This window comes from Saccopteryx leptura, chromosome 1 (assembly GCF_036850995.1).
Source record: "Saccopteryx leptura isolate mSacLep1 chromosome 1, mSacLep1_pri_phased_curated, whole genome shotgun sequence".
NCBI classification, from domain to species: Eukaryota; Metazoa; Chordata; class Mammalia; order Chiroptera; family Emballonuridae; genus Saccopteryx; species Saccopteryx leptura.
The window spans coordinates 175,317,402-175,340,392 of NC_089503.1; the positions used below are offsets into that span (position 1 = coordinate 175,317,402).

At 41.1% G+C, this 22,991-nt stretch overlaps 1 protein-coding gene across 2 annotated transcripts in view; it reads right to left on the bottom strand.

Annotated features, from left to right (window-relative positions):
- Positions 1–13,830, bottom strand: part of WDR26 (WD repeat domain 26) — a 42,005-nt gene extending 28,175 nt beyond the window's left edge. The window contains exons 1-5 of one of the 2 annotated variants that reach the window (XM_066381052.1): positions 13,078–13,830; positions 11,086–11,185; positions 10,881–10,985; positions 3,971–4,107; positions 337–434 (exon numbers count right to left, since the gene is read on the bottom strand). In XM_066381052.1, the coding sequence (XP_066237149.1) occupies positions 337–434; positions 3,971–4,107; positions 10,881–10,985; positions 11,086–11,185; positions 13,078–13,514 (877 nt within the window). In that variant the 5' untranslated portion in view covers positions 13,515–13,830. The remainder of the gene's footprint in view (positions 1–336; positions 435–3,970; positions 4,108–10,880; positions 10,986–11,085; positions 11,186–13,077) is intronic. The other variant, XM_066381041.1, reaches the window with a different exon arrangement.
- Between the last annotated feature and the right edge of the window lie 9,161 nt (positions 13,831–22,991).

Here is a 22,991-nt window from a genome sequence, read left to right on the forward strand (position 1 = left end):
AAACATTCATGGTTTAAAGCTGTGCTATACATATTTTTTTCTCTAACCACAGCACTTTCTCCCAAAGTCTGATGGGGAGCATCACCACATAAAACAAGTGAAAGGGCGACCGCTCTAGGACCAGCACCTCCTCACCGACTCCTGAGGTTAGCTTCTCAGCTCCATGGCAGAGTCTGAAAACCTCTGCTTTACAGGGTCTCTTAATGGACCTCCCCGTAACCTTTTCCCATAACCATGCAATAAGAGTATGTCTAGACACAAGTTTTCCTAATTGATCACAGTATCTATTTCTAATATAAGGGCAAATACAGAAACACCAAAAATTAAGACACTCACTCTGAAGTTTGTCCAATAGTTTGGATCGGGAGGCCGTTCCTTTGCCTTCCCACTCTGCTTTTGCACGCAGGTCTTCTGCATGGCTACACATCAAATACCTGGAAATACGACAGAGAAACCACAAAATATAAGCCCTTTTCTCTGGATTAAATGTAACTGAAAAATACTGATCACATTGTAATATCTAGTTCTAAGAAACATCTGTCAAGAAGAAATTTCTAGAGTGGAATTACTCAATTCATTAATACAACCTAGCAGTTGATATAATTACAAATACGTAACAGAAATAGCTCAATTTATACTATTATAATATATACTATCTATTAATATATGGTTATACTTCTTTTTATCATTATCTATATACATCTCTTGTGTGCCAGGCTCTGTTCTAAGCACTCAACATCTATTATTATTTCATTTGATGAGCCTAGCAATCCTGGATCAAGTATGCACTACTATTCTAAGTTTTATACATGAGGAAATGAAGGCACAAAAGCTTTAATCACTGGCGTGGGGGCAAAGTAGGAATATGAACCCAGGCAGTCTAGTTGACCTTGCTCTTAACCACTGTGTTAACTTAACTGTTTCTCAATAGTAAAACAAAACAAAAAAACCTTAAAAATAGTATACTAAGTTAATTAAACAAAACAACATACCTTGAAGAGTTTATCATACACGTCACTCAAGAAATGGTATAATTGGACAACCATCCTGTGTCATCCAGTGAAAGGTACTGAGATCCCAAAGCAGAAAATTTGGGAACTGCTTTATTACTCACTATATGTGCCGAAGGAGGCATAAACTCTAAAGTTCATGGATTCTGGAGAATACATGAGGGCCCCCTGCTGGAAGTGTGACCCTGACCTGGTTGTGGCTCTTCTCAGAAGAACGGGCTTTAAAAGTAAAAGAAGTGAAGGCATTATTCAAACACGGAGGTTAGACCTGGTAAGTAACTCTCCTATTTTGGCTGGTACTCTGTTCTCAGACAAATCTGTTCTCCTCACTTGTAAAAAGGGTATGAAACGGGGTAGTAAGAATTAAATAAGATGAAGTAATAGAAGTACGTGGTCCACTATCCGGTATACACATAGAACTTACTATATGGTAAGTACCAGAAACCTCTGAGTTAACCTGAGTATCACCTCCTCATCTTAACTGCATAAAGCATATTGCATTTAGCATCTAAATAACTTAATAGCCTTTTACCCAACAGCAGAACCACATGTTCCCTTGCTATTTAATATAGTGTCTTAGCTGATGAGAACCTACATTTTTTAATAGTGTGAGTAGTTAGACTTAAGCCACCCTGTTATAAGCTAGACACTGCAAAAATTTATTACCAATAATTTTATGAAAAAAACTTTACTTTTTAAGTTTTGCAAAAGTGGCCTACAATTGCTTCTGCACCCTCTGGAAAATATTACATCATAAGGTTTCAAATGAACGTGTTTATGGGGAGTCAAATGGTATAGCTGAAAACTCTGGACAGGGGGTTCAATGTCAATTCTGCATCTTGTCATCTCTGGGCCATTTCCTTATGAAAAATACTCAAGTGATAAACTCAATGAAGCTCATTTGAGAATAAAAATTATATAATTAGATTGTACATACTATTGCCAGAGCAAGAAAAAAAAATCCACCATGTGAATGGCATTTAGATGACACAAAAATCAGACACCTCATGAAAAAGGTAATCAGAATAAATAATCTGTCAGCTACAATGTTAAAAATATCCAGCAGAATTTATTATTTTAAAATGTAGCAGTGGTTAAGGACCAACTGATCTTGGAATCAGTCAAAATAGGCTTTGAATACTGGCTGATTTATAAGCTATATCTAATCTAAGGGGCTGGTTGCTTCACTTCTCTGAGGCTTAGTTTCCTTATCTGCAAAAACCCTAAAATGAACCCCATAACTCTTTGGCCCTATCTTTTTGTATTTGAAAACTCATTATGCATTAGACATTGTTCAAGATGCTCAGGCTATATCCTACAATGAAATAGGCTATAAAGAAGAGAAAACTAAAAAGAGTGATGGGGCAGAGAATGCTGGTAGGTGGTCTTAGGTGAGGACATTTGGGCTGGGCCCTGAGCCAGCTACACAAAGATTCAGGGGAGAGCATTTAAGATAAAGGGAACAGGCAGTATAAGTGCCTTAACATCAGTGTCGCTACAACACTGAATGTGGGAAACGACGGTGGGACAGGATCACGGACCTTGAGGGCTTGAGCAGAGATTGTGCATTTTCAGGATGCCAGAAAGCCAGTGAAAATTTTAAGAACGGGAGAGAGACCAGTTAATACATGGTTTTGCTTATGTATTTCTGGGGCCACTGTGTGAAATATGCTTTGTTAAGGGATGTAGAGGTGTTTATGGCTTAACTAGGGTAGAAATTGTGAAGATGAAGAGAAATGGGCAAATCTGGAATTTTTTGGAGTTAGGCCAATATGTGTCAACGTTAAAAGATTTTTTAAAATACAAGGATGAGGCTTAAGCTTTTTGTCTGAACAGGTGGGCAGAAGGTCTTACCATTTACTGAGATGAGAAACAGATCTATGAGGGTAAAGTGAGTAGAAGGACAACTAAAATCAAGAATTTTTTAAAAACACACAACTAGGCCCTGGTCAGCTGGCTCAGTGGTACAATGTCAGCCCAGCATATTAAAGTCCCGAGTTCGATTCCCGGCCAGGGCACACAAGAGAAGTGCCCATCCATCTGCTTCTCCACCCTTCCCCCGTCTTTCCTCTCTGTCTCTTCCCCTCCCACAGCCAAGGCTCCAATGGAGCAAAGTTGGCCCAGGCGCTGAGGATGGCTCCATGGCCTCCGCCTCAGGTGCTAGAATGGCTCCAGTTGCAATGAAGCAACACCCCAGATGGGCAGGCAAAGCATCGCCCCCTGGTGGGCTTGCCAGGTGGATCCTAGTTGGGTGCATGCGGGAGTCTGTCTCTCTACCTCCCTGCTTCTCACTTCAGAAAAATACAAAAACAAAACAAAACAAAACAAAAAACCCCACGTAAATACGAGGCACCTATTAGTCACGTGGAGACTGTCAAATAGGCTGTCAGATATGTACAGTAGGCGCTCAGACAAGAGGGTGGACTTAAGAGCCACTGGCACAGAGATGGCAGGTGAAAGCGTGGTACAGAATGGGGTTGCTCAGAAGAGTGCGCAGACAGAATAGAAAGGAGGTCCAAAACCAAGTCTGTGAACACTCTTTTAAAGGACATGAAAATAAAATGAGATTGTGCATATGAAATGCCTAGCAACAACTTGCTACATGGTAGGTATACCTTCAAAGAATACGTGCATCACACTAGAAACTTCCTTGCTTACTGGTTTTATAGAAGATTCTGCCATACGGTTTCTGGAGAAGGTTTTGAAATGGTCCTTCACTGGCCATACACATTTCTTCCTCCTTTCACCCCCTTACATAGCTCTCTATTCTAATATGGAAAGCTTACTAAGGTGACAAAAAATAGTACACATATAAGTGAACCTACCCAGATAAATATTTAAGAATTTAGCAATGTTTAGCTCTTGGGAAAACATTCAAGAGATGTAACTTTAAACGGTGACCTTGAAAAAATAAGGCCACAGCCCTGCATCCAGCTTGGGTCTGAGGACGGGGCCCTTACCCACTGAGAACGTGGATGCGCTCTGTGTTGTACTTCAGCGGTGTCAGTTCACAGCGTAGGACTTGAAGGGCTTCCAGGACCTTGCCGTCCTCCAGGTATTCCAGGTACTTCTGCTGCAGCAGCAAAAACTTCATCCTCTGACATGACAGAAAGCAGCAGTCAGGGGAAAAAAGTTGATGGAAGGTTCAGAAAATGTTTGTGCCTAAACAGAACAGTAGAAACCATTCTACTATGCCCTTTGACAAGAACTTTTTATAAAGCTTTAATATGACTCAAAATATATATTTTTTAAGAGTCATGGTATATTAAACGTTATTTTGCTCAGTTCCATGCCTTAATTACAACTTTGAATGAATAATCTTAAATCAGATACGATTGTTAATGACATCAAAACAAGAAAAAATAAGTTCTGACCTCAAATATTCACCTAGAACTTTATTTCTTCTATAAAAATTTAGAACTAGTCAAAATATGCTAAATTTGCTTTAAAACAAGGCTGACTTTTATAATAGAATGACAGGGAAATTTTAAGCTACAGGTTTGGAAAAGACTGCAGAACATTCAGTTAATGGTAATGGGAGGGATTATTTAAAATCCACAGTGTGAGAGAAGGACTAAGTAGACCAGAAAGCAGAACCAGAGAGAGCCATGGGGTAGAAGTTTCAGTGTCAGATTTGGGCTTATCAAAAGTAAGAAGAGCTGCCCAGCAAGTGGACTAGTGCTTGGTGTGCAAAGTACTGAGTTTCCTACAACTAAAGAAGACAAGAGTTTAAGCTTGATGGACTCACTCTTTCTAGGAGGCAATAAAGGTTTAAGTCACAGGTATTTAAAAAGATTCAATATTTGTACTGTGGACTGGTAACAATCTGATCACTGAGGTATATATGAAGCATACACAATTATCAGCACTTTCCCCTCAAAGGATAAACCATTTCCAACTTACGAAGAACTTACACATTTAGTTTTTTTCTGAAATGTGTTTGGCTTTAATTAATACTTTCTAATGCTTCTTACTATAATACTTTATTTTAACTTAAAAGTAATTGTCACAATCTTAGCAGCTTTTTGCTAGAGAAAAGAGGTGTTTATGAAGATCAAGTTTGGAATTTCTTTTAAATCTTAAACCAAATTAGGGGTTCTGCTTGGAGGGACTTCATATCATAACTGCTACCAGTGGTGCTTGAGCAAGCCAACTGATGTAGGTAGAAGGGTTAGCAGATAGGAAATCTTAGTAATATTTAGAGACTTCAAGAAATATAGCAGTGCCCGACCAAGCGGTGGCGCAGTGGATAGAGCGTCAAACTGGGATGTGGAAGACCCAGGTTTGAGATCCCGAGGTTGCCAGCTTGAGCAAAGCTCACCAGCTTGAGCCCAAGGTCACTGGCTCGAGCAAGGCGTTACTCTGCTGAAGGCCCACGGTCAAGGCACATATAAGAAAGCAATCAATGAATAACTAAGGTGTTGCAACGCGCAACGAAAAACTAATGATTGATGCTTCTCATCTCTCCGTACCTGTCTGTCTGTCCCTATCCCTCTCTCTGACTCTCTCTGTCTCTAAAAAGAAATATAGCAGTAATAATCTTAAATCTACTTACTTTAAAAAACATTTAATGCTTATTTTAAACAATTAAAATATACTGCTCTCAAAAAATCATTTGAAGAAATTCTTTATTCACGGAATTAAGAGTATCATGTAACTACAAGATTTTCTATTAGAGAGTATTTAGAAGAGAGGCATAACCTACAAGCTTATAAAAATGGTTTCTAAAAAAGTAAAAACAAACCCTTTCATATAAATTAGGCATACATTTAAATACATCTTTCATAAGATACACATTGCTTATGTTTGGTACTAATCTAATCTTAAATCTATAGCTAAAGAATAGAAAAAATCTTTCATTTCAAGCTCCTATAACTCTAAAAAAATTACACTTACCAAATTTTATACATAAAGTTAAGACTAATTGAGTGTTTCAGAAATAGATTAGTTTCCAAAATGGCCTGAAAGTGTTGCTATACATGTAACCTTGTTTTCTTTTATATATCAAATTAAAGAATACCCTGAAGTCCATCAGATTACAAAAAACGAAAACAAGACTAAATAAAACAAAACAATTCAAAAAATCAAAGAATTTTATATTTGAAGTTAATTCTGGATATTCTCACCATTTTATCTTTTGAAAAAAACTTCAACTCTTTACAAAATAAAGAGTTCATATATTTCTGTTTATCAATATACTGTTAAAGTTTCATATTACACAGTGGTTTTGATTCAGACTTGAGAATCATATTGAGTTGCAAATATTTTTCAATTAAATGCCACATGGAACGGGCCAGCATGTGTATTTTATTTTTTCATTAAATTTTCTTAGCAATTGGGAATTTTGGGGAAAATTCAGGGCAAATTATTCATTTATTGGGTAGCAATCATTAGGTCCTATGCACACCACCTCCCCAATTCCAATGTGTGTAGGGACAGTGTCCCAAGTGCCATTTCCCCTTATTTTCCCATCAAGACCCTGCTAGAACACGTTATGTTCTTTCTCTGGAGCAAAGGCAGGGCAGGAGAGAAGAAGAGGGCAGGGTTGGACTGAGAGAAGCCAATATAAATACGCTTTTCTGTATACAAGGAATGCTCTAAAAGCAGTGTGAGAACATTTCTGAGTCACTTTCTCCAGATTAAGACAAAGAATATTCTCAAACAGATATCACATCCTGGTGTTGTACCTGGCAACAAATGTGCCGCTGGCCAAGCACAGAAAGAGATTTGGTTGAGAGAGAAAACGTTTATTCTCTTTAAAATCAGTTCAAATATTTGCTACACATAAGGAAGGAGAGTAAAACCGTATTTTACTTCCCAAAAATTTAGGGCACAAATATGTAAATACTGCTTTAAGAAAAACTGCTTTAAGAAAATAAACATCTTTCACAAATCATATGAATTAGATACTAAAAAAGTTTAAAAAATAAAGGAATACTGAAATTGGCTGAGGTGAGGTTAGGGCTTTACTAATGGTTTGTTAAAAAGACCAAAAGCTTCTTAAATAAAGAAGAAAAAAGAGAAAATACTCTTTTCTAGCTTTCTCTAACTCCTAATTCTTTAGATTATTTCTGGTCTCTGATAGTTTTACAGCATTTCTGGGTCCAGCACTGTTTCTTTCTTTTACTATCTAATGGAAACTTAAAGTTGCTAAGTGACTAGGAGAGCATGATGGTTTCACAAGGTAAATCTGGCTGTTGCCCATCCCCCCAATCCTACTCAAAATGTGCATTGCTTTATCCTTTCCTCCCATATAATTACATTGAACTCAATGAGAAAGAAAAACTTAGAAGTTAAGATACACAGGAAGTCTGTTTATTAAGGACAGCCTCCCAGCCAACTTAGTAGTGGTTCTAACTCTGGAATAAGGTTATAACCAAGTTATATCAATTATATGACTCAGAGGAAAGGGGAAATGAATTATATTTAAACCATGGCTCTCAAAACTCTTCCCTACTAGACTTTAAAATACACTAGTTCTTTTTCATACATTAATATTTGAATACTTTTGCTAACATAGCTCTATTATACTGAAAAATAATCAAACATTTTTAGACATACAAAAGTTTTCTATGTTATCAAACTCACATACCCACTCCAGTTCCTCAGAAATGGCTAGGCATATTTGAACCCAAACTAAAAAAAATGTTGATTCATGAGCTCAGCTTCCAGAACATCCAGAGCAAATTTGCTATTTCTAGTACCAGTTGACTGGAAACCATTTAAAAATCTGGAGGTGGGGAGGGGGAGGTGCACAGGGAAGAGTGGAGAGTGGATTGGGTCAATAAAAACATTCAGGTTTAAAAAGTAAAATACAAGTTTAGTCTTGGCTAAGTCATTAAGTTAAAATAATTGTTCTTAAAAAACCCAAATATTGTCTTTTAAAGTATTATTACAAATTTTTGCTTACATTAGATTAACTTCTAGATGGGGGGAGAGGAGTAAATCTAAACACAATTCGAGAAGTGAAAAAATGCTGAATTGCATGTTTGAAAGCAACTGATTTATCAATGCTTAAGGCAGTGGTTCTCAAAGTGTGTGCCAGGGAGCACTGGTGTGCCCTAGATTTCCAGGTGCACCCTTTGGTATTCCAGAGAAATATGTGACTGTTGACGACCAAAAAACCAACAGGGGGACAAAGGTGTGGGGAATTGGCTATAAGCTGACAGTCTGCCCAACCCCCCACCTCATTTGCCTGATTAGGTTGCAAAAGGCTGTTAAGCTGTGGTGCTGGATTGTTTACACTACCCCCCATGTTCCCCAGAAAGACTGGAGGTAAGTTTCTTCTATCCTTTGTTTGGTGTCAAGTTAAGACTATATGTATGGTGGGGGTTTTGGATTGATGACTATAAACATAAGGAATTGTCTCTTGAAGCCTTTTGGATTTCTATAAAAGAAGAATATGTGGCAATATCTAAAAAAGCTTTGAAAATTTTACTATAATTTTCAACATCTTATTTATGTGAATTAGGATTTTCTACCCTCAACACAATTAAGAGTAAAAAGAGAGGAATTCCTCAATGTATTGACGAGGAAATGAGTTTGCCTTTCAAATATATGCCCAAACACTGAAGAAATTGCTAGGACACATCAGGCTCATGTTTCTCATAAACACAAGAATGAAAAAACAAAACATTCACTCCGGGACCTGCCGAATTTACTAAATCTTACTAAGAATGTATCTATATAAATAAAAAGATAACATTTTTTTTAACCCCTCTTTTTTACGAATTCGAAAAAGCGTAACAAAAAATATAACATCAAAATGTTTTTAAATTTCAGAATAAATTTAGTCGTATTTATTTTGTTTAATTACCATTAAAGCGCACTTGGACTTTATATATATATTTTTCAATATTTGACTTAATTATTATAACATTTCTCAGAGATCTGTATATAGTGCGCCTACAATTATTTGTAGGATTTTAAATGCACCCTGACTTCAAAAAGTTTAAGAACCACTGGCTTAAGGTGAGACAGTACTGGGAACACCTTTCTTTGTATAAATACCTAAACAGTTTGATGGCGGTAGGCTCAGCAAGAGATTTAATCTTCATCTTTTATTAGATCCTAGAATGTTCTATAGACCGAACAGGCTATAAAAAGGACTTCTCTTTAAATTATCCACAACTACCTTTCTTCAGTTCACATGTTGCTTTTAATGAGATATAGTCATAGTCTAAATCTAATACAGAAGTCTCAAATCACTATAAAAATATAAAAATAAAAAAAAAAGTGAACCCATACAAACTTTTGACTACTAAATTACAGATATAATTTGGATGAAGCTTAAAAAAAAAGGAAAATAGTCCTCCAAGAAATCACACCCTTATTTTAAAATAGTCCACGGGCAAGTTCCTGGCTGTTGTACATGAGTGCTGACCTGTCCAATGAGGAAAGCACCCCAAGTCTTATTTTGGCCATTTAATTGCCTTTATTTTATTTCAGGGTCACCTTCTACTCTGTCAGAGTTAGCAATTTATGAAAGACCGGCCAATTAAAATACACTCAGGTGGCTTTCTTTTTAAAACTCCAAATATGCTAATTGGGGAAAATTTAGTCACTGGAAAATCTGTAATCCTTCTGAACATAGCTGTTCATTTTAAATTCTGTGTTTTCATTTTTAAAATCTACCATGGAATTGATTATTCCATGAGTTGTCAGTCATCTCATTCAATAATAGAAAGTTAAAAATTTTGGTATCTTGAAATATTTACAGAAAGAAAAAAGATAACACAAAGATCATCAACTTAAATGAACCTGTATTTGTTCATATTTGTTTGGACCTTTAATTCACCCGAAAGTCCTTCTCTAGAATTCTATCGTATAAAATTACATTAAGAATTCAAAAACGCTTTTGTAATTAGTATATTGTTTTTAAACCCCAAAAATAAAAACAAGAGACTCTATTAGGTTCATGGACAAAGACAGAAAGATTAATGTTTGACCTCATTAAAAAAAAAAATCAAAAGTAACATTCATTTACTAACATTTAGCAAACAGCTGGTTTCCCTATTGCACTTCCTATTCACTCTCTTTTCCCTCCCCCACCAGACAGGAAACTGCTTCTGACAACAAATCAATCAGCTAGGAGTTACAAAGCCAGTAGGCAGGGGCCAGCAGCTGATTCTTCATGGTTTCCAATCACAAGCACTTAGAAAAAAACTTATCTCCTTCTCTTTCTCACCAACATCTACTGAAGAATGAAAGCCTACAGTATAAAAGCTTCATTAAGATTTATGAAAGAAACTAACAGGTAAGCTACTAAATTGATCTTGTTGGGAAATAAGGCCAGTAAGCAGAGCCCAATGGTCAAATTTACATAAAAGCTCTCCACCAGAGTCACACATACAATACAAACTTTGACACTGTCAATTCACACAACTGGAATGCAGGAATGGAAAATGGTGAGCACACCAATGGAGTTGGTTTGAATTAACTATAATTATAATTCTTAAAGATTAAAAAAATTAAAGTATCAGTTACTTAAGGCTATTATACAGATATACACACCTCCAAACATATTCTTTACTAGCACATTCAGTATTTCAAATATAAAAGTATAATTTATCCTCTATTCTAAAACTATAAAACGCCTATTAATAGCACCAAAAGCATGATCTTTCCATATAATTTTGAAGAAACTTAATTTATTAACTAGGTTCAAATGACACACTAAATAAACATGATTTTAAAAATACAAAACTGAAAACTTTAAAACATCAAAAACACTCATTTTAGTTTACAAATTTACTTATATGAAATTTAATTCTTTTAGGGCTAATCTTTTCTAAGAGGCAGAAGCCTCGAGTTATCAATAACCTAATAAAATAAGCATAAATGTGAAACTAAGAACAAAAGTGTATTTACCACAATTATTCCCAACAACGTTTGAGAGATTTCAAGTGCGCCTCTTACCACAATAGCATGAGGAGAATGCACTAAAGGCTTTAGTTCATTCAGGTCATTTTCTGCCTGCAAAAATTGGTATAAAAGAAAAACAGAAATGTCACAACAGGCACGTCAAATATACAATTTTAGCAGCAGTCACACAGCTCTATAGACCCTACTTTACCTTATCCCAGTCTCCTTCCATGACATGATTTCGGAATTTGGTAGCAGAAGGATGTTCTAAACGACATCCTGACTCTTGCATGAGGAGATCAACAGTCTGGCTGCAGGAGAGATACAGTGTAAAAAAGACCTGACCAACTTCAGGGTTTCCTCTTCCCAATCAACTCATGTCTATGAAAACAGATGCCAAAGTTTTTAAGCTACTCTCAGGAAGAAAAAAGAAATAAAAAGCTTTCATATGCTTGGCTAAAACCAATTTGATGTTTTCAACTGCCACCTTCACTTACATCCAGTCAAGTTAAAAACCTTCCTGAAACTAGAACCAAATTAAGTTCTGCTACTTTCGCCATTTAATGCCTCAGAAGTTTAAATGAAGTATGAAATTTCTAAAAACGTGTTGTAACCGAATTGTTAAATAAATGGAAAAGACAAAACAAAACAAAAACAGGACCTACATACCACCCTGTTAACATTTCCAAAGATTAAAAAACTGGTAGCTCCATACAAGGTGATAGGACCTGTGTCAGGGAGGAGCCTTCCATCCAGATATTATGGTTGCATAGAAATTCTAATAGGTCAGTCTTTAAAATTAAAATAAATCAAGCATCAAAAACCATTCCCTTTCTGTCTATACTAAAAATAGCAAATTTACTATGGTGTAGGTTCCAAACAGTCATGAGTTATTTCCTCCTGCTGCTGTCAGCTTGCTTCTTGTCTCAGTAATACGTTGTGAGAGCAATTACAAAACCTGGCTTTCCTACCCATTCCTTTTCCTTTGGGCAAAACAAGTGAAATCTTCCTCTATTTCTCTTTGAAAATGTAAAAGGCTCATCAAATTGCTTTCTTCCACCAGATGTTTTGATACCTAAGAACCTTCTTTTATCAGTTTTACATATTTGTTTGTTCCAATGTTTTATTCAACTCCACTTATTTTTCAGCTAAACGGTGCAATCAATCATATACCTGAGAATCAAAATATTTATGTCACTTCTAAAAAGCGCTCTTTTCTCCCTCTCCAGAACAAATCTGTAAATCCAAAACGACACTGGCTAGCGTTAAGAGTTTGTTTTAATTTACAATGTGGAGCTAGGAAACTGTTGCATATTTTCCCCCTTAGTCGGATGCTGGGTCTGCTTCCCCATCCGGCTTCGCGGGGATCCCATCAATCCTGCCTTCCACCCCCTAGTTTTTCTTTTTGTGTACACAAAACAGTGGTTTGGGGCCAAGGTCATTGTCTACCTTCACTCTATTTTAGGTACACAGGGCCACCTACACTGTATTGGAAAATAAATGATTCACCAGATCAGATGTCCCTTTTTCAGAAGCAATCATCTCCTTGGTATTAAACCGGGGTTTCGGCTGAGTTAGTTAGTGGTTGGCCTCTTGTACACACAGAAGGGCCTTGAAATGACATCGACATGGTATCGTACTTCATAATTCACATCAGATTTATTCAACAACCCGCTTCCAAATGATACCAGCCCCTCGGTTCCCATAAACACTTGTAGGTGATTGTCTTTCCTGATTGGTAGTTTGCCTGGGTTGTCTATCATGGCTGGGGGTGGGGAGGTGTCCCACAAAGATGCCTATGAGATACACTTGAAAAACAGATCCTCCAAGGTTCATTATTTCCACCAGCTCTAATCCACCCCTCCCCCAACACATACAGAGACACACTCTGCATGTCTTTATTGACAGACAATTAGGCTCTGAAGGTGTGTGGGGAGGGGGAGATCTTTTGGTTTCTATCACTCTCTTCCCCAACCCCTCACCAGCCTGTCTCGTCTCACAATTTGTCAGACTGATTTTCTCTTATTTCCCTTTGGCTCAGCTCCTCCTCCCAGGTCGGCCCGTCTGAGCTGCGTCCTCCAGTGTCCTGGGCCCTGCGTGCCCAGCAATCATTCTCTCTTTGACCGAGCTCTTTGCAGCCTCTCTCCCCTGCAGCCTCCGTCCCTCGGTCCGTCCGCACCAGCTGCCTGTAAAGGATACTTACTTGAGCCCTAAGCCATTCAAGTGCTGTCCTATTAGCCTAATGACGTCCTCATCCGACTGGGAGAGCCGTTTCTTCTTCTTGAGGCTGCTGCCCAGTTCTGGGGTGGCCAAGGAAGAGCAGGCGGCGGTGGTGGCGGAGGCAGCTGCGACGGTGGCAGAGGCGGCAGCCGCCCCGCCGGAGACCCCGTTATTGACATTCAGGCTGTTGCTATTGTTGCTGGCGGCGGAGGGGGCGGAAGGCAGGAGCCCGTTGGCGTGGGCCAGGTCCCCCGCGGACGACGATGACGAGGGGGACGACTCCCCGTTCTGGGCCGACAGGCAGGCGAGTTCCTGGGTCTGTCCCTGGCCGCCGCCCCCTCCTCCTCCTCCACCACCGCCGCCGCCGCCGCCGCCGCCGCCACCTCCTCCTCCTCCTCCTCCTGCCCCGTTGGCCTGCATGATGCTGCCGCTAACCAGGCTGTGGCCGCTACTTCGGTGGGGGACGGCAGCGGCGGCGGAAGGAGCAGCAGCCGGGGGGAGTCCCACCACTACCACCACCGAGGAGGAGGAGGAGGAGGCGGACGACGACGAGGACGGAGGGGAGAGGCCTGCTCTGCCTGCCGAAGCCCCGGGCTCTCCTGCTCCCTCCGCCGCCGAGGCTCGGGGTTTCTTCCGCGGGGGCGGGGAGGCTCCGCCGGTGTCCGAGTCGGAGGAGGAGGAAGCGGAGGCCAGAGTTTCCTCGCCGAGTGAGGCCGTGGTGGGAAGCCGGGGGGGGGGGGGGGGAGGGGGGCCAGGAGGGGGAAGGGAGGCGGGGGTCGGGGTGCGGGGGTCCGGGGCGGGGGTCAGGCAGGGAGAGAGGAGGGGGCGGAGGGCAAAGGAGGAGGGGGAGAAGGAGGATCCGGGCCCTTTCCCCCCCCCCCTCCCGGAGGCAGCTCGGGGTGCGCGGCCCGGGGGGCGCGGCGGGCCGGTGCGGGGGCACGGGGCCCGCCGCTGGGCTGGGCCCCGGCGCTGGAGGCGGCGGCGGCGGGCGGCAGCGGAGGCAGCTGCCGCCTCTGTCCTCGGGTCCGCTCCGCTCCGCTCCCTGGTGTGTTGATTCTTCCCCCAGCTGCTGCCTAATGGAGTCCAGGCGCCCGCGTCACAGGAAATGCCTATACTGCCCTCCTCACTCACTTCCGGTGGCAGGTATGGAACCTATAAGGGGCCTGTCACCCGGCACGTGCGCCGGGGGCTGGCCGGGCCGTGAGGGGAGGGCAGCCCGCGGGCCGGCGAGGCCCGACCCCGACCCTGACTCGGCCGCCGGGGAGCGGGGCCCGGCCTCTGCCGGCGCCCGGCGGGCCGCCTCGGCCAGGAGGGAGTCCGTCCCGCCCTCGGAGGCCGGCGGCGCACCGGAGGGACGCGTTCCGAGCACGAGTGGGTGCGCGTGGACACCGTGTGACCTAGAAGAGTCAGGCGTGCGGAGGGATGGCACGTTCTGCACCCAGGCCTGCGGATGGGGCTCGGGAGGGTGGCGAGGTTTTGCAACAACGTCCAAACATCGGGTGAGGGCAGGCCCTGTCCATTCCCTTCATGGTGACCGGGACTGAAACCCGGGCTCTGCAGCCCCTCCGTTTACTGTGGAAAAACTCGGATTTCCACAGACAGGTGCCATACACGCTGCTGGGCCCGGGCCCATCCCGGCAGCTTTGACATGAGCAGATGAGAATCTGTGCTCTCTACCCCGGAAGCAGAAATAACCTATAAGAGCAGCACCTGATGGGGACAAGTCTGTGGGTGTGGAGAGGGGAGGGACTCAGCTGGGGCGGGGGGTGGGGGTGGTGGTGAGCGGTTCCACTTTTGCTCAGCACTGGCCGACTACCCCCTTCTCACCTCCAGCTGCCTCTTGTCACTGCCCAGCCTATGCAGCAGTAACAGAATAAGCACTTGCTTCCAGAACATGCTTCCTAAGGAGAATTCAGGCTCCACTTGAGATCCAGGCTTCAATTTTTCAGTGAAACGTGAGGCTTCTGAGCCACCCTGACTTACCTGTTTATGTGGATATAAGACTGGGCTGAGCCTGACCTGTGGTGGCGCAGTGGATAAAGCCTCGACCTGGAAATGCTGAGGTCCCGGCCCGAAACCCTGGGCTTGCCTAGTCAAGGCACATATGGGAGTTGATTCTTCCAGCTCCTCCCCCCTGTCTCTCTCTCCTCTCTTTCTCTGTCTCTCTGTCTCTCCTCTCTAAAATGAATAAATAAAAATAAATAAATAAAATAAAAATAAAAAAAAGACTGGGCTGAATATTGACCACAGGTGAATGATCAGCATGATCCCAAATAATTATGTACCTGTGTGTGATTGGTAGTACATACACCTGATGTGTACATTTTTTCAGGAATTGGGGGAAGAATTCTTACTCTGGAGTAGTTTCCCTATCGGAAAACCATAGACTTAACGAATACATCTTATATCCAAGAACTTTATGGTATTAGTAACTCAGAGTAACTTTGAGGCCCTGGGAGAGAGCCCTTTTTAAATTTAGAAAAATAATTTTTAAAAAATGATGCTTAGGAGACATTAGTCAAGAATCTGAGCTCTGTGGATCCTCAGACCCGAAGGAGGGAGAGGAAGACCAGGGCAGGATCTTATAGATTTAGCTTTGGTGTTCTCACCTCTTAAATACTCTGACAGGTGGCGGTGTAATTGCAAGGTGACTCACATTCCATATCTTTATTCACCTGAGACAGACGTGAGTTCTAGCTAAGGTTCATAGGGCACTGTCATTGTATCCAGAAGAGCCTGAATTACTAGCAAGTTAACACCTCAGAGATCCCTGTTTGTATATTAACTTTAAACCACCTTCTTATTCATTTTATTGTCATTGTTGATACAGAATGTAACTTTGGCACAAAAAAAAAATATCGTTCATAATAACTTATTGGGCTCCGCATAGCATTAAGGACAAGCTTCTGAATCAAGTCTACAATGTTTATCAAGGAAACAGTCACTTAGTGGTAGCTACAGATAAGGCTCACACTGCATTAAGAAAAGTAAGGATGGAAGAAAAAGGAAACTGGACAAAATTGCTATCTAAACTCAGTATAGATAGCTCAGCTTTTCCATTTTTTATGGGACTAAGACTGACCTTATTAAAATCTGAGTTTATTGCCTGACCTGTGGTAGAGCAGTGGATAAAGTGTCGACCTGGAACCATGAGGTCGCCAATTCAAAACCCTGGGCTTGCCCGGTCAAGGCACATATAGGAGTTGATGCTTCCTGCCCCCCCCCATTCTCTCTCCTCTCTAAAACGAATAAATAAATAAATAATTTTTAAAAATATCTGAATTTATGAAATCCATGTGCACTCTAATCGCACCCTCCCACTCTTCGCCCTTCTGATTATAGTCAATCTTCCAAGATCCAGCTCACTTGGGACCTCCTTAGGGGAGCCTTTCCTGACTTCCACCTCCCAGCCCTCATCGTATCATTTATTTAGGCCTCCAGTTTTGAAGGCTGCTTGTAATGTTTTGTTTTTAACTTGCTAATACCCGTTCTTTAAGTCACCAGAGAGGAGCCTTTCTAGATCTCTCTCCTTTTGATTTACCTTCCCCTTTTCACTCTCCTTTTGCAAAACACTGAGATGGATTTAGGAAAAAAGATTGGAGTTGTATTTATGGAGAAAGAATTGGAATGTGTATTTAGGTATTTGACTCATTTAACTTAAGGTCTGTACTGTTTAAAAGGTTTTTATAGCCAACCACTTACATCTTGGATCCAAATAAGAGGGAACTTCTTGTCCCAAAGATGTTCAAGCTCTTTCAGGTATATCACCTTCTGTCAGGGATGTAAAATCAGAGTAGATACACTGCTCACAAAATTATAGCTTCATATTCATTTTGAAATATTCCCTAATTTTTGTGAGCAGTATAGTTGAACTATAGGGACTTTCTGACTATAAGATGTCTGTGAACAACACACATTTGAGACTTGCAACTAGTGTATAGATTCTTCGAAGTATAATAGGATCTGTGTATTGAATTTGAGGACACTAAGTGCAAAGATACAAGATGGTTTTATTATTAACATTTCTGAACTCTAGTCACTTTTTTTTTCTCCTAAGTTAGAAGCGGGGAGGCAGTCAGACAGACTCCCGCATGTACCGGGCCGGGTTCCACCCGGCATGCCCACCAGGGGGCCCTGCTTTGCCCCTCTGGGGTGTCATCACTCGTTACAGCGTTACAGCGGGAGCCATTGTAGCGCCTGAGGTGGAGGCCATGGGGCCATCCTCAGTGCCCGGCCACCTTTGCTCCCATGGAGCCTTGGCTGCGGGAGGGGAAGAGAGAGATGGAGAGGAAGGAGATGGGGAAGGGAAGGGTGGAGAAGCAGATGGGCACTTCTCCTGTGTGCCCTGACCGGAAATCGAACCCAGGACTTCCACATGCTGGGCCAATGCTCTACCGCTGAGCCAACCGGCCAGGGCCTGAACTCTAGTCACTTTTTGACCCCAGCCTTGCCACTCAAATGTGTTCCTGTGCACCACTAGACAGACATCTCTGAATACTGGTTTTCCACAAATGGGCAGTGCTCAATAGCAACGTAGTAGAGTGAAGGGCATGGCCATCTGGTCAGTTTACCTACGGTTCCATGCACAGCTCTCTAGTGCTTGCTCATATCCTCCCTTCTATAAGCATTCCACTCATGCCATGAGTATTCAGGACTCCTGGGAGTGGGGTAGGGGTAGCTGCCAGGTGGATCTAAATGCAAGGACAGGGCTCCTGTGTTGCCCCATGAGCCTTTGTGCTCAGAAGTGAACAGGTAGAAAGATTCACCTCCTCTGCCCCGAAATTGGTCCTTTTCTCAGTAGTCTCCTCAAGCTGTTCGTGAGACCCACGTGATATAAATCACAGTGTCTCAGGAAATTTCCTAAAGGAACCAAAATAAACCAGGAAACTAGATTGTTCTTTCGTAACCACACAGCTGGGATATGCTCTTGAAGTAGCTTGTACTTGCTGCACTGACTTTTGTGGTAGGTCACTCTAAAAAAAACCTCCAACAACTTCAAACATGTTAACACTAGGTTGTGTGTGCAAAGATGATACTCATGAAAGCATTGTAAGAGCAAACAGAATGTGACAATCACATGTGCTGATATGGAAATTGTATCAAGATATAAGTAAAAGAGCATGTAACAGAACATGTACACAACAGGATTCATTTTGGTAAATAAATGAATATACTGTATTTCCCCATGTATAAGATGCACATTTCCGGAAAAATTTGGGGTCTAAAAACTGGGTGTGTCTTATACAGTGGTCGTAGATTTTTTTTTTACTTGTATTTCCCGCTTTTTAGTGCAGATGAGAAGTTGTGTGAATTTTATGATGAATAAAACTTGAATTCAGTAAGTTTATGTAATACATTTTCTTTCAAATTACAGGCCTCAAAGTAACCATTCATCTTATACATGGGAGCATCTTATACATGGGGAAATACGGTACATGCACACACTTTTTCCTGGTAGGATGGGAAAGGGTAAGCTGTGGTTTACCTTTAGGTGGAGAACTGGGCTGGTGAGGAAGGAGATTCTTATTTTTCCATTTGATCCTCTTCTTCAGTGTTTGCATTTTCTAACTCTATATAAGTATTTTTTTGTGATGATATTATTTGAATTTTTCTTTTCTTTTTTTTGTATTAATAAGTGTTGTTTTTAAAGCATGCATGGTTTTTAAAGTATACTTTAACATTATCAAAATAGTCCTGAGAATTTAATCACAATAAAACACATACCACATAAAGCAGTTATGTGCATATTTAATAGGCATTAAATATATTTGGTTTTAAAAAATACCTTTTCCATTACTGGCACCTCCTGTGTTCACAGACAGCTAACTCTGTACGTATACACCCCTATCTCTCGTTTGGTTAAATTCATACGGGGAATAAAGGGCAAAACACATTTCTATTTATTAACTTTGAAAAGTAGATAAATAATTAATAGCCCCTGGAGTCCCTGCATAACAGACAACAGGCCCTTTGGGCAGCTTTCCTTGTTCTCAGTTTCATATATGCTGTTGGTCCTGTGGTGGTGCAGTGGATAAAGCGTTGACCTGAAACGCTGAGATCGCCGGTTCAAAATCCTGGGCTTGCCTGGTCAAGGCACATATAGGACTTGATGCTTTCTGCTCCTCCCCCCTTTCTCTTTCTATTTCTCTCTCTCTTTCTCTCTCTCTCTCTCTCTCCCTCTCTAAAATGAATAAATAAATAAAAATTAAATTTAAAAATGATCTCTTAAAAAATATTATTTAAAAAAAAAAGAAAGGCGGACTTCACTTATATAGAAATGTATACTTGATCATTACAGTAGCAGCTTCAGCCAGGTCAGCTGGCACAGGGGAGCCACAGGTCGCTGAAATGCTGCTGGATTTCATAAGTTGAACACCTGAGATATGGCAAGCGGATCAGTTCAGGGAGGCCACAGGAGCTTCTGTTAAGAGTCTACTCTTTGCCTGGCCTGTGGTGGCACAGTGGATAAAACATCAACCTGGAACACTGAGGTTGCTGATTTGAAACACTAGGTTTGCCTGGTCAAGGCACATATGGGAGTTGACGCTTCCTGCTTCTCTCTTCTCTCTCTCCCCTCTAAAATGAATAAATTTAAAAAAATCAGCCTGACCTGTGGTGGCGCAGTGGGTAAAGCGTCGACCTGGAAATGCTGAGGTCACCAGTTCAAAACCCTGGGCTTGCCTGGTCAAGGCACATATGGGAGTTGATGCTTCCTGCTCCTCCCCCCCCCCCCCTTCTCTCTCTGTCTCTCTCCTCTCTCTCTCCTTTCTAAAATGAATAAATTTAAAAAAAAAAAATCAAAGACATATATATAAAAAAAGTCTACTCTTTTGGGGTGGGCTACCATGCTGCTTAGATACCTCACATTGGCACATACCCCAAACAATATGGGTAAATGATTAATCTTCCATATCCAGGTCCCCTGGAAATATTTCTTTTTTATCTGCTGTGAGAAGAGGCACACTTTGTTTCCTGTGCTGGCCAGGGTGCACATGTGGTGTGGGTTCTCCTCTGCTTCAGATACTTGGCTTGGTAATGGAGGAATGGCCGAGATGATGTCTTCAGGTCCCATTAGCCTAAGGGGTCAATGTTTATGGTTTTCACCATCTCTGCATAATATTACTTGATTAGGTTGGGAAAGGTAGAAGAGAGGAGTCATAAATAGCCAAAAAACATAAAACCAGGGATTTGCTACAGTTTTAAAAAGGTTTTCTTATGCAGATTTTAAACATGCACCGAGGTAGAGAGAGAGAACAGCACAGTGATTCTCACGCACCATCATCCAGCTATAGTAACCACTGGCTCATCTATTGGGTTTTCCATTGTCCTACTTCTGATTATTCTTAAGCAAATTCAAGGTAGTACTTTATAATATATGTATTTACATCTCGGTGTGTAGTTCTAAAAGATGAGAAGTCTTTTTGAAAAACATCACCACAATAATATCATGATACCTAAAAATCTGATAATCCCTTAATTATCAAATAGGCAGTTAGAGTTCAAATTCCCCTGGCTGTCTCACAATTCTTTTTGACAATTGGCTTGTGTGAAGCAAGATTGAAACAAGACCTACACATTACATTTGGCTGATGTATTTCAAAAGTCTCTCTTTTCTAGGAAGCATTTTTATTAAAATATACTATATAGGGAAGAGTGCTTAAATTCCTGAGTATACATCACAGTGAATTTTCTCCCATGAAACCACTGCCCATGTCATGAAATAGAACATTACCAGAACCCCAGTAGTACCCTATTGTAGTTTTAATTTGCATTTCTCTAATGGCTAATGATGCTGAGCCCTTTTAAGATATATTTTGGGGGCCATTTGGATATTCTTTTTATGAAGTGCCTTTTCAAGTCTTTTTCTCCTTTCCCTTTTAAAATTGAGTTTCCTCTTTCTTATTGATTTGTGGCCTTCTTCATAAATTCTGGCTGCGAATCCTGAGTTAGCGAGATCTGCTGCAGTTTTCTTCTCCCTCTGTGTGGTTTGCTTTCACGCCCTTAATGGTGTCTTGATGAGCAGGAGTTCTTAATGAAATCCAATTCATCAATTGTTCCCTTTATGGTTTGTGCTTTTCCTGTCCTACTTTAGAAGTCATTCCCAGTCCTCAAGGGCATGAGAATATTCTCCTTAGTTATTCGTTGGAAGTTTGAAGGTTTTGCCTTTCCCATTTATGACTCTACCCCTTGTAGAATTTAGTTTGGTGACGGTTGTGAGGAGCTAGGGGCTATTTGTTTTTTCCTGTACCTCTCCAGATAATCCAGAACCATTTTGAAAAGACCACCCTATCCCCTCTATCCTACAGTGGTGTCTTTATCATAAGTTAGAGGACTGTACGCATGTGACTCTGTTTCAAAACTCTCTTTGTCCTATTGGTCTGTTTGTAGTTCAGTTGACAAAAGTTTGTGTTAATACCATACTGACTGGGGGGGGGGGGAGGGGACAGAAAGAGACTTTGCTTGGGGTGATGGGTGCGCCATACAGTGTGTAGATGATGTTTTATTGAGTTACACACCTGAAACCCATACCCCAATAAATTCAATTTAAAAAATACCATACTGGCTTAGTTGCTGTAATTTTATAAGTTTGCCATCTGGTCGTGTAAATCTTCCTCTCTGTTTCTCTTCAAGATCATCTGGGCTATTCTAGTCCTTTTGCATTTCACAGAAAAAAATAGAATCATCTTGTCAATTTCCACAAAAAATTTCTGAGACTTTGGAGTTGAATAAAATCTATAGATTTGGGGGAGAATAAATAGCTCTACAATAGTGAATCTTTGTGTCTAGGACTATGACATATTTCTTCATTGATATGGGGCTTCTTTAATTTTTCCTGGTAATGTTTCCTGATTTTTCTGGGTAGGTCTTGCACATCTTTCATTAGACTAATTTCTACATATTGGGTGTTTTTGATGCTAATGTAAACATATTGGTTTTATGTTTAAAATGTCATTTTCTTCTCTCTGCCCTAATGCTAGGCTATTGACAGGTACTTCATCATTAAAGATAAATTAAAAGTTCATATCAGAACTAATCTTTAGTCTTGAATGTAACACGTTTTTGCAGCTTATTCTTGCCTTTCACATACATGTAATTAATACTCCAGCACTCTTTCAGTCCTTTGAAGAGTCAGACTTACACCCTCCTTTGGACCAACAGAGAGCTTCCCAGTGCCAGTGAGGGCAGCGGTAGGAGGAAGCATAGCTTACATTTACTGGGTGCTTGCTCTGTGTTAATTACTAGTCTACGTACTTTATAAATACTAATTTACGTAATCATCACAACTACCCCATGAGGTAGGTTCGATGATATTCTTTTTTTACAAGGGTGGAAACTAAGGCACAGAGAGGCTGGATAACTTTCCTCAAGTCCCACAGCTTACAAATGGCACATCCAGGAGTCAAACTCAAGCTGGCAGGCACCAAAGCCCATCTTCTTAACATTCTGTAGCCCCTTAGGTGGGAGCAGCAGGTGGGTGGGGGCTACAGTAGGAGAACAGGAATAGGCTGGGCGTCCCTGCAGGGCATCTGGCCAGAGAGCCAACTGTGGACCTGCTTTCCAGCACCTGTGCGATGCCCCTTGTGGACTGTGAGAAGTATATTGGGGTCGGGGTACAGGCTGCTTTAGAGGGGGCTGGGGTTAGGCCAAGAGAAGTGACACATAGTTAAGCTAATCGTAATTCGATCTTTGGATCAGATTTACAGACTGAAGAAATATTACATTGATTTATTTTTCAATTTCATCACTTTAGAACTTTCTCAGGGTAAGTAGAATCATGACTTCTGGTTTGTTCTTTTTCTGAGGTGACAGGCACATCTATATTTAGACCAATAGTCATGCCTCTGTGGTGATGGATCAGTGTGCCTCCAAAAGTGGCTGTGTGTCGAAGTACTAACA